This window comes from Merops nubicus, unplaced genomic scaffold (genome assembly GCF_000691845.1).
Source record: "Merops nubicus isolate BGI_N331 unplaced genomic scaffold, ASM69184v1 scaffold52227, whole genome shotgun sequence".
In the NCBI taxonomy this organism is placed as follows: domain Eukaryota; kingdom Metazoa; phylum Chordata; class Aves; order Coraciiformes; family Meropidae; genus Merops; species Merops nubicus.
The window spans coordinates 1-9927 of NW_008620701.1; the positions used below are offsets into that span (position 1 = coordinate 1).

At 38.9% G+C, this 9927-nt stretch overlaps 1 protein-coding gene across 1 annotated transcript in view; it reads left to right on the top strand.

Annotated features, from left to right (window-relative positions):
* Positions 1-27: 27 nt before the first annotated feature.
* LMLN (leishmanolysin-like (metallopeptidase M8 family)) overlaps positions 28-9927 on the top strand; it is a gene marked incomplete at its 5' end in the record, with an annotated part of 13364 nt that continues 3464 nt past the window's right edge. Inside the window, 12 exons of the mRNA XM_008944174.1 lie at positions 28-131; positions 232-262; positions 746-828; positions 1302-1419; positions 2529-2707; positions 3336-3441; positions 3686-3780; positions 4623-4740; positions 5962-6069; positions 7775-7851; positions 8449-8559; positions 9330-9462. Of these exons, the coding sequence (XP_008942422.1) occupies positions 28-131; positions 232-262; positions 746-828; positions 1302-1419; positions 2529-2707; positions 3336-3441; positions 3686-3780; positions 4623-4740; positions 5962-6069; positions 7775-7851; positions 8449-8559; positions 9330-9462 (1263 nt within the window). The remainder of the gene's footprint in view (positions 132-231; positions 263-745; positions 829-1301; positions 1420-2528; positions 2708-3335; positions 3442-3685; positions 3781-4622; positions 4741-5961; positions 6070-7774; positions 7852-8448; positions 8560-9329; positions 9463-9927) is intronic.

The window sequence follows — 9927 nt, forward strand, 5'->3', positions numbered from 1 at the left end:
CCCGATCCAGCAGCTTGTCCTTCTCCCTGCCAGGTTGTCTATCAAGTTCCTCTGAAGGAAAATCATGTCTTGAAGAGAAATGTGGATCAACAGCTAAGAATTAGGATTGTATATGACAGGAGTGTTGAGGAGTGAGTATAATGTTGGAACAACTTTTCTGTGTTCCCTACATATCTGAGGATGGAAATCCTGTTAACTAAAGCTGTTTGTTTGTTTGTTTTTTAAATATAGTTTGCTACCTGAGAAAAGACACCTTATAAAGGTAGGTCATATTTACTTCCCCCTTTTGTTTATCCGTATTTTATTACGTGGATGAAATTTAAGGCAAATTTAATTAAAGGCTTTGAATACCAGAAATTTCATATTCTCTATTCTGGGAAGCCGGGGCTTTGTGGAGAGATTATGCCTCCATTCCACGCGCTTCCGATGTTCCACTGAATGTTTGTCAGCTGTTTGCTGTATCCCAACGTGCAGAGGTTTCAGTGAGCAATATATGTATAGTTTTTAAAGCCTCTTTGAAGCTGTACATTCAAAATAATATTGGCTCCCTTCTCTCTTTGTCATTCCAATAACAAAATATTTCCTAATTACATTGATAACAATCGAACTTCTTAGGAAGTCTGGATTTCTGCTATTCTGCTGCACCAAGGTACCTAGCAAGTTTCATGTATCTCGGTAGTTAATGCTGTTGATGTGACTTATGTCTGCGCTGCTACTGGGTGACTCTTGTATTTGTTCTACTCAGAACAAACTTTTTCCACAAGCTATATCTTACTTGGAGAAGACGTTTCAGGTGCGCAAATCCACGGGCACTATATTACTAAGCAGGTATGTGAAAGTTTGTTGGAAACCACTTGCTGTGTTTGATGTCTAACGTTGTATTGTCCAGCCTTTTAAAGAAAAATTGAATAAGAGCGTGAGAAATGTTGTTCTGACTCAGACCAGTGACCCACCCGACCCTGTGGTGGTAGCAGATGCTATTTAGGGAGCATACACAAATCTGCAGACTTTCTGTGGTTGGCATCTGCGTTGTGTCAGGGATGTTAAAGGTTTAACATACTGCCTGTTTCCTTTTATATGTACCCTCCTTACGAACCTGTTCCTAATCTCTCTTTGAACCTGTGGGTACTCCATTAAGAACTAGAAGTGTTGTGTGCTTTAGAGCAGGGTAAGCTAAGAGTTCTCACCATGGAAGTTACATTAAATACCTGTATTACAGTGTTGTTGGGTGCTGTAAGACTCTTCTAGGGTTTCTTTTTACTAGTAGCCCAGTGCTGACTGTTTTTTGTGTGTGATTGAAGGCAGTGTGCAACAAACCAGTACTTAAGGAGGAAAGCTGACCCTCACAGGTACTGCCGAGGAGCCTGTGCAGACCACACCCGATGTGGGCCAGTTATAGTTCCTGAGAAACACCTCCAGGTATGCTAAGCCATCCAAGTGCTCCTTAAAATTTCTAACTCTGCACAAGTTACCTGTTTGCAGGAGATCACGAAGTCTGAGTGACAGAATAGAACAACTTGAGTTTCTTTAGTTTGTGCTGTTGAACCAAAAGTCAAATAAACCTGGTCTGTTTACTGTTCTCTAAGCCTGTGTTACCATGAACTGTACAGGAAGGATGAGGTTCAAGGTGTGTTGAATTGCTACTAGTCACTTCATTATTCACCTTGATCGATAAGTCAGATTTTAATAGAACTAATTAATAATAAGGTTTAATTTTTTTGAAGACTTTATTTGATGAGGTTATCCACTCAACCAGGAGCACAGTGCAGGAAGTGCTTCGAACTTGTTTTCATGCAGGAATTTTTAATTCATCTACGGTATTTGATCAGTAGACTTCTTTTTTTCCCTTAGCTTGAAGTTTCAACTAGAGTGCTAAAAAAAATGGACCAGATCACAGAATCACAGAATGTTAGGGGTTGGAAGGGACCTCCAGAGATCGAGTCCAACCCCCCTGCCAGAGCAGGACCATCTAGTCTAGAGCAGGTCACACAGGAATGCATCCAGATGGGTCTGAAAAGTCTCCAAGGAAGGAGACTCCACAACCTCCCTGGGGAGCCTGTTCCAGTGCTCTCTGTAACACTTACAGTAAAGAAGTTCTTCCTCATGTTGAGGTGGAACTTCTTGTGCTCCAGCTTGTAACCATTACTCTGTGTCCTGTCGCAGGGCATAAGTGAGAAGAGGTTGCTCTTTCCTTCCTGACACCGACACCGAGTGAAATGCGACTGCTATTTATGCATACTATTTTTGTGAGCCAATTTTTTTAATTTGTAGGAAATAAAGGGTGCTAATTTTGGATATCTAGCCCTTTTTTTCCAAAAGCTAGAGCTTTCCTGGTGTCGACTAAATCAAAAGAGCTAGTAACTTGAAAGTGTCTGGTTTTGTTTATTGTCTTTATAGAGAGTTTTCTCATCTTCCACTGTCTTACAATGGGGTTTTTTCTGGGCTTCAAGCTAACTGAATTTTGTCACGCAAAGTTTCCCTCACGGCTGCCGTGTTTTAACTGCTCCTGCTGTTGAACGTTGCCCAAGCAATGCAGGGTGTGCAACGAGAGCGAGTGGCACTGCGGGCCCACGGGCTTGCCCGACCAGGAAGGGGTGCGGGACGCCGACTTCGTGCTCTACGTCAGTGCTCTCACTACTGAAAGGTGTGGCCATGAGAACATCATTGCCTACGCAGCCTACTGCCAGCTGGAGGCTGAAAGGGACAGGCAAGTGTTCCCTCTGGGACTGATTAGGGGTTTAATTCAACTTTTTGATGTTTTTAATTGCTTAGATGTCAAGCCTAATCGTTTGCCTGTGTGGTATGCAGCGAAGTAGAGATTGTTACTGAAATAGACAAGCACTGTGTTTATGTTAAACCACAAGCCGTCAGACAATGCCTAACTTGCAAAGCTGAGGCTTTTGAGTCAAAACTAATCCTCTGCTGTTGTTGCCTAAACTTCAATGCAAGGTCCTGTTGCTGTTGGAGTGAATGTTGGGCTTTCACAAATTTAAAGCAGAAGGCAAATGGGCTGTATTTACCTGGCTGGGTTGCAGTTACTGTAACAGACACTTTGCACCTCTGCAGTGTCTTACCTAAAATTTGGATCTCTTACACTGTTGTAAGTAACACTTATGCAGGTATAAAGACTGAGCCCAGCTCTCTCTGTTCCAGGAGTAACCTGGTCACTGTACAGTTAGTGGACTGGTTACGAATGACTGGGGAACTTGCTTGAAACTACTTATTCTTACGTTGGTCTCTGTGTTCTTTTAAATCTGCCTCTTCAAGTAAATGGGATTTGAATTTTCTAGTCTTTTACTGAAAACCCTTTAACTTTGAAACTGTCTTCTTTCCAGGCCAGTAGCAGGATACGCTAATTTGTGTCCAAATATGATATCAACACAAGCTCAGGAATTTGTTGGCATGCTGTCTACAGTGAAACATGAGATCATCCATGCACTGGTAAGAGTCAATGCTATAAAATGTTTCCCTAAAATATGTGCCTGCTTCCTCACATGCCTCCAGGTTGTTGTAAGAGAAGGGTGGTTGGTGCAGGAAAGCTCTTGCTTTGCCTTCTTGGGTTTGTGTGTTAGTTGCCTGTAGTTGTGGTGTATCTGCAATAGGTGTGGTAACTCTCTAATGGCATTTGATGTTTTATGTGGATGTCTTACCAAAGATTTCTCTATGCTTGGTTTTTAACTTGAAGGGTTTCTCTGCTGGGCTGTTTGCATTTTATCGTGATGATGATGGAAAACCTTTGACAACAAGATATGCAGATGGACTCCCTCCTTTTAATGAAAGGTATTTTATGGGTTTTGGACCTCTTGGTAGTCCATAGAAGGATGTTTTCACATTGCCTTTTTAGGATGTATTCTTGCCTGTTGAAAATCCAACTTGATTCCATTATTAATATGCTTTGCCTTTATTACGTTCTATTACTGGTACATTTGGGCTTTTTTTAGTCTTTCTTTACATTGGCATTGAGCACTTGTATTATCCACATACATTACAAAGGGTGGCAGGATTTAATTTATCTGGAGGTTTTGAAGGTAAACATTAAAACTACCCATGCTTAAATTCTGATGCTTACTGAACACCTGACTAAATTAAGTCTTGTACTTTCTGTAGTCTGCCTAATGTCAGAGCAGTTAATTTTTAAGACGTGTCATTCAAGGTTTATAGTTCTGCAGAACTGGCAACATGTGTAGTCTGCCACGTTATTTTTCTGCTTATTATTGATTGAAGCTTGCAGATTTTTTATCTTCATGTTGTTGATATTGTAGAAATGTTCTTCTAGAGGTTCTTCGGAGGTGGAAGGATAGAGAGTTTTGGTATTTGTTCACCTTAATTTTTATAGTAGCAATTCTGAGAATTTTTATTTAACTTTTACACTTTTGGTAAGAAAACACATCTTGAGTCTACAGACATCTTTTTCATGATCTTGCTGTGGCTTATTAGATCAGAGTTGTATGTATAATGAATGCATCTCTTACAAGGGAGAAATGACACGTCATAAATTTAAACTTCAGAAAGCACGAGGAGTTGTAAGGATTGTTCACAATGCCATTTCTTACCCAGATAAATCTTTGCACAGGAGTGTCTCTCTGTGGGAAAGACTTGTAACCAAAACATTCTTCTTATAGTCTAGGTTTGTATCAGTGGAGTAATAAAGTCGTGCACAAAGCAGTGAGGTTGTGGGATGTCCGTGGGGGCAAAATGCTGCGCCATGCTGTCTATCTTCTGATAACACCTCGTGTAGTGGTAAGTATGGCTTATCTTACGCTTTGTATGCCAAGGTTGCTGTCACATTCTTGAGTCACAAATATTTCTTACTCTTTAAGAAGTAATAACCTAACATTGAATACCTTTTTCCTAAAAGTTTGGCCTAAAGACTGTGCCATTAAGACTATAAATTGAGAGACCGTATCCAAAGTAAAGTGGAAAATAATTGGTGCACATTATGAAATAAATTGACATAATAAGAGGCAATGAAGGGACTGGGAAATAAATTATAAAAGGTTAAGCAAACCTTATGTTGAATAGTTTCCTTAATCCTACTTTTCAGATGTTTTCCTACAGACTTTGACACCTGGTATTCCCATTGCCTCAACAGATCATGTTGTCACTGTTTTTCTCATTTTTAAGTTCATCCTACTTTCTACTGTTCTCTTGAAAAAACAATGTTTTAATATTTTTCTGATTTTATTGGTTACAAAATTACAACACAGTTAACATTTTGTCACGTTTAAAACCAAATTTCTCAAGTATTCTTGGAAATCTTTTTGCTTCCCACACCTCTGACTCTCCCGCTGCCTCCAACACAACATATGCTTAAGTGCAATAAACTGGTATTGGAAATAAGTTACAGCGTTAATCATATTTGGCCACAAATAATCTTTTTGTTTGTTTTAAATATGGCACAATATAGAGAACAAACTCGGTTTAATTATGCATTTTGAACTGTTCAAACTGTTGAGAGCATTCAAGGTGCTCCAGGGCAGTGCTGCACTGGCAAGGGCCGGGCTCCTGCCCATGAGACCACGGCATAGTTGTGATGCCTCTTGAGATTTTCAGATATTTTGCAAAAAATGCTTCCCCATGCAAAACTATCTGACATGTATGGCTTCTTCATAGAAAAGTGGTTTTTCTTTGAAATGTTTGACAGAAGCAGAGTTGTAGTGTTTTTTGGTGGTGGTGTGTTTGTTTGTTTTTCTACATGATCTTTAATGTGTGCTTGCTATTCTCAGCTAATTCTGCTGCTGTTTTATTCTTGTAAAGCTCCAGGAGATAAGTAGGCTTGGTGTTGGGGTTCTTGTTGGTTTAGTCAGCCTCTCAGTAGAAGTGTTTTGCATTTGGAGGAAAACAAGGTGGTAGAGAAAGAAATAGTGAAATACTTTAAAAAGATCATTCTAGACCATTAGGACTGCATATGGGTATCTGTCTCAATATTTTGACAGTTGTGTTGAAATGTTTTCTTTCTAGGAGGAAGCTCGAAAACATTTTAATTGTCCAGTTCTAGAGGGAATGGAGCTTGAAAATCAAGGTGGCATGGGTACTGAGCTCAATCACTGGGAGAAGAGATTGCTGGAGGTTAGTGCTGATGCTGGGAGTAGAGGGGATGGGGGGATGTCTGCTCTCCCACTTTTATTTTTAGATTTGTAGTGGTACCTAGTGCAGGCTTGAAAATGCAGATGTATCAAACCTCACTGAAATTATTGTGAACAGTACTAAACTACAAAGACTGAAATGTCCAATTTCTAGATGAATCTATCTTTTTACCTTATTGCTAAGTCTCAGAGTATGAGTTTGAGATAAGCCAATTACTAAAAGACTAAATGTCTCTTACTTCTGTCTGCCATTTACCCTTTCAAGAAGATATGCTCCCCTTTTTGGGGGAAAGGGGTATTCCTTTGAGTCATTCAACTTTGTCATCCTCTGCCTCTTACACATCAAGTATTGGGTCGTTCTGCCAATTCATTATCTTGACTTAATCTTTATTCATGTGCCCTGGGATTAGCTTTTGCCATCTCTACTCCAGAACCTTATCTGATCAAGGAAACACTTATGTACCTCCTGACATTTAAGCTTATTTTTATTTATGTCTGTGTTCAGTGGTATTTTTGGCAGAGATACATTTTGTAGTTATTGTTGTATGCAGTGAGGGAAGGAAGAAGGGAGATGCTTTCAGGGCAGACTTTTTTGAAGAAGTAATCTTGAAAAATGCATATTTCTTGAGACCAAAATTGTTAGCTTTTCTTTCCTTTCAGTAACCTTTGATGTGGAACGGTAGTTTAAAACCAGCTGGAAAGACTGCCTTGAGAATGAGAATAATTCTAGGGATTGAGTAGGATTAAGAAAAAGGAGATTATTGCTAGTGTCCTTTCTACCTTTCCAGAGAAAGTTTGTGTTTGGAAAGTAACCCATATAGCTTGGTTTTGGTCTTGATCCAACTGTCATTAAGTATTGTAGAGATAGCGAATTTGGCACTAATAGGTCTGTTGGGGGCAAATCCTCCTACCCATTCTAGTGGAAAGGGAAGGCTGCAAAACTACATGTTTGGAAGAAATTAAATAGAGATGAGATTAAATTCAATAATAGAAATGAGATTAAGTTCAGCAATAGATATCCTGGAGATGTGTAGTTAAGGGTGAGTGACTTGATGTAAGCCTGAATTTGAACAGATGGAAGTGACAGAGCAGGAGAAAGACATGGGTATTACAGTTGCTTGTAAAGTGACAAGGAAACTCCAAGGTGAATGGAGTTGCTCTTTTGAGGATGGTGTGAATGTACTTTTTTTTCAAAAGAGATGGAAAACTCCACTGAACATGAATAAAGCTTCCTCTGGAGTGCTTCCTCTGTTCCTTTAGTCACGTGTCCTGTGCACCTCGCTCCTGAAAGGCCTACTAGAAATTCTAGAAAAGCTATAAATCAGTCTTGTGCAAGAAAATTAAATGAGCTTGGCTTTCACATTACCAAAAAGAGACAGAAGATGGGGTGTGATTGCTACTGATAAATACGGTAGAAGAAGGAAGTTTTATTTTACCTAAAGAAGAATGAGTACACAATGATCATGAATAAGGTTTAGCTGGAATTTGGCATGAGGTTTCTGACTTCTAGAATTCTGAAGTTTTGTAGGGTGGAGTAGGGAAGTTGCACTTCTGATCCCTTTTATGAAAGTTGGTTTGATTGTCAACAGTAAGAAGGGGCAGGAAATAAAACTTTCTTTTTCATTGGAAGCATTTTTCTTACAATAATGGTTTTCAGTGCCTTGCTAATAGTAACTGATAACTTCCAGAATGAAGCAATGACTGGATCCCATACACAGAATCGAGTATTTTCCAGGATCACCTTGGCATTAATGGAAGACACAGGGTAAGACTTAATAAGAAGGTGAGGGGGAGGGTCGGTTCATTTGTTTGGTTTGCATTGTATTTGATTTTATTTGGTGTTGATACACTTGTGCTTATCCATCTGCATCAGAGTAGATAATCTGCATCATTGTACAAGGAGTTATACCCAGTATGTTAATTTTTCTTCATGTTTTTCAAAACATCCATTCTTAATCTAGCCTTAAAACAACGCATTACAATGCATAGTACAGTTTATAAGTGTCTGTTTACTTTTTTCTTAATGTGTCTCTGAATCGCAGGTAGTACACATTATTTTTTCAACTCTTCATGCAGATAGAAAGCAGAAATTGTATGAGATTTCATCTTCCTGTGTGCCTTGTTCCTTTTCAGATCACGATGCTGTTGAACAAATGTGCAGTGAAATTTTCTGTTAGCTCATTGTGACTTGAGAAGTGGTGAAGTTGTAATATATTTTGTGATAGGCAGAAAGGGTTGCAGCTTCCCTTTTAGTCGTCTGAAGACCTCAAGCCATAATATAAAGTTCTTTGAACTGCTTTTTTATTAATCAGAACAGTAGTTTTTGAAGTAACTGCATTCTCATTTCAAAATACCTTTACAGTTGGTATAAAGCAAATTACAGCATGGCAGAGAAATTAGATTGGGGACGTGATAAAGGCTGTGACTTCGTAATGAAGAGCTGTAAATTCTGGATCGACCAGAAGAGACAAAAGTAAGAATACAGTCTTTTACAAAAATAATGGTGAAACCCTGATGCTTGTTTACATTTGTCTTTTCAATGCAACTCAGAAAAAAAAACAAAAAACAACAGAGGTGGATACAGATTAACAAGGAATGCTGGCCTAAGTACCTTCAGAATGGATCCAGGAAGGAGCACAGCAAGTGTTCTGAAGAGCAGAAGTATCCCACCCACTAAATACAGAGCCAAACACCTTAGGGTGTAGAAAACATTTACATTAGAAGAGGGCTATGGTAATGGAGAGGAGGGGAAAGACTTAATCTAAGAGTGTTTGCTTTGTTATTTTGTCCCTTTTAATGGGAAATGCAGCCTGTGTCATTTTTATTTACTGTATTGTACTTAAGGCAACAGAAGGAGGTGATAAATACCTTCCAAACAAAGCCTTCCTTGTTTATTCTTTACAATACTCAGAAATTCCTAGGACACAGCCACATAGGGGAACTGGTTTTCCTCTGTTTGTTTTTTTTGTTTGTTTGTTTTTTTTAAGTCTTACAAAGCAATGTCGTTAAAACTAAATAGGGGAGTGCATTGTAACTTTGTTTACCATCTTGGTAGTCTTTACATCAGAAAGGTCATAAGCATAGAAATAACAATAATTTGCCTCCAGAGAAGCTGGTGTTTTTTTGTGGGAGTGTGGAGGATAGTGGGAACAGATAGTCTTGACAGACTACTTAGTTTAAATTATGAAAAGCAGTTAAAGTGATCTAATGTGATTTTTTTTTTTCCCCTTTCTTTTTTTGGAGGAGACAATTAATCAGTCCATACTGTGACACTTTGAGGAGTAATCCTTTGCAGTTAACCTGCAGACAGGACCAAAGAGCAGTAGCAGTGTGCAATTTGCAGAAGTTTCCAAAGCAATTACCTCAGGAATACCAGGTACAATGGATCTTACTTCACCCAATAACTTAAGTGTTTTTATTGATGTGCTGTGCAGCCAGGTGATTATATTTTGTTTCATTTTTTTTCTTCTGAATTAGTAGATGAGAGTAGGTATAGTGAAAAATGTCTATTTAGTTTTATGAGTCTTGGAGTCTGAAAAAAAAGACTTGTGACCTTGATAAAACAGTAAGGATATTACTTGGCTATCTAACCAAATATGAGATGGAAACGTTGCTGTTTAACAGAAGTGCCTCAGAATGTTTTGTTTCTTGACCCTGTTTGCTGCCTTGTCTCTCTGCACACAAAGAAATCTGTTCTGTGTCATTCCAGAGAGTGCTGTGACTGCAAAGGAGGGGCAGGGAGTGATACTTGCAAATGTGAATCTCTCTGTTATTTAAGTATTCTTAAATATTTCTGACTCCTGGTTCGTGGGTATTGTAGATTGCTGTCAGTAGCATTCCT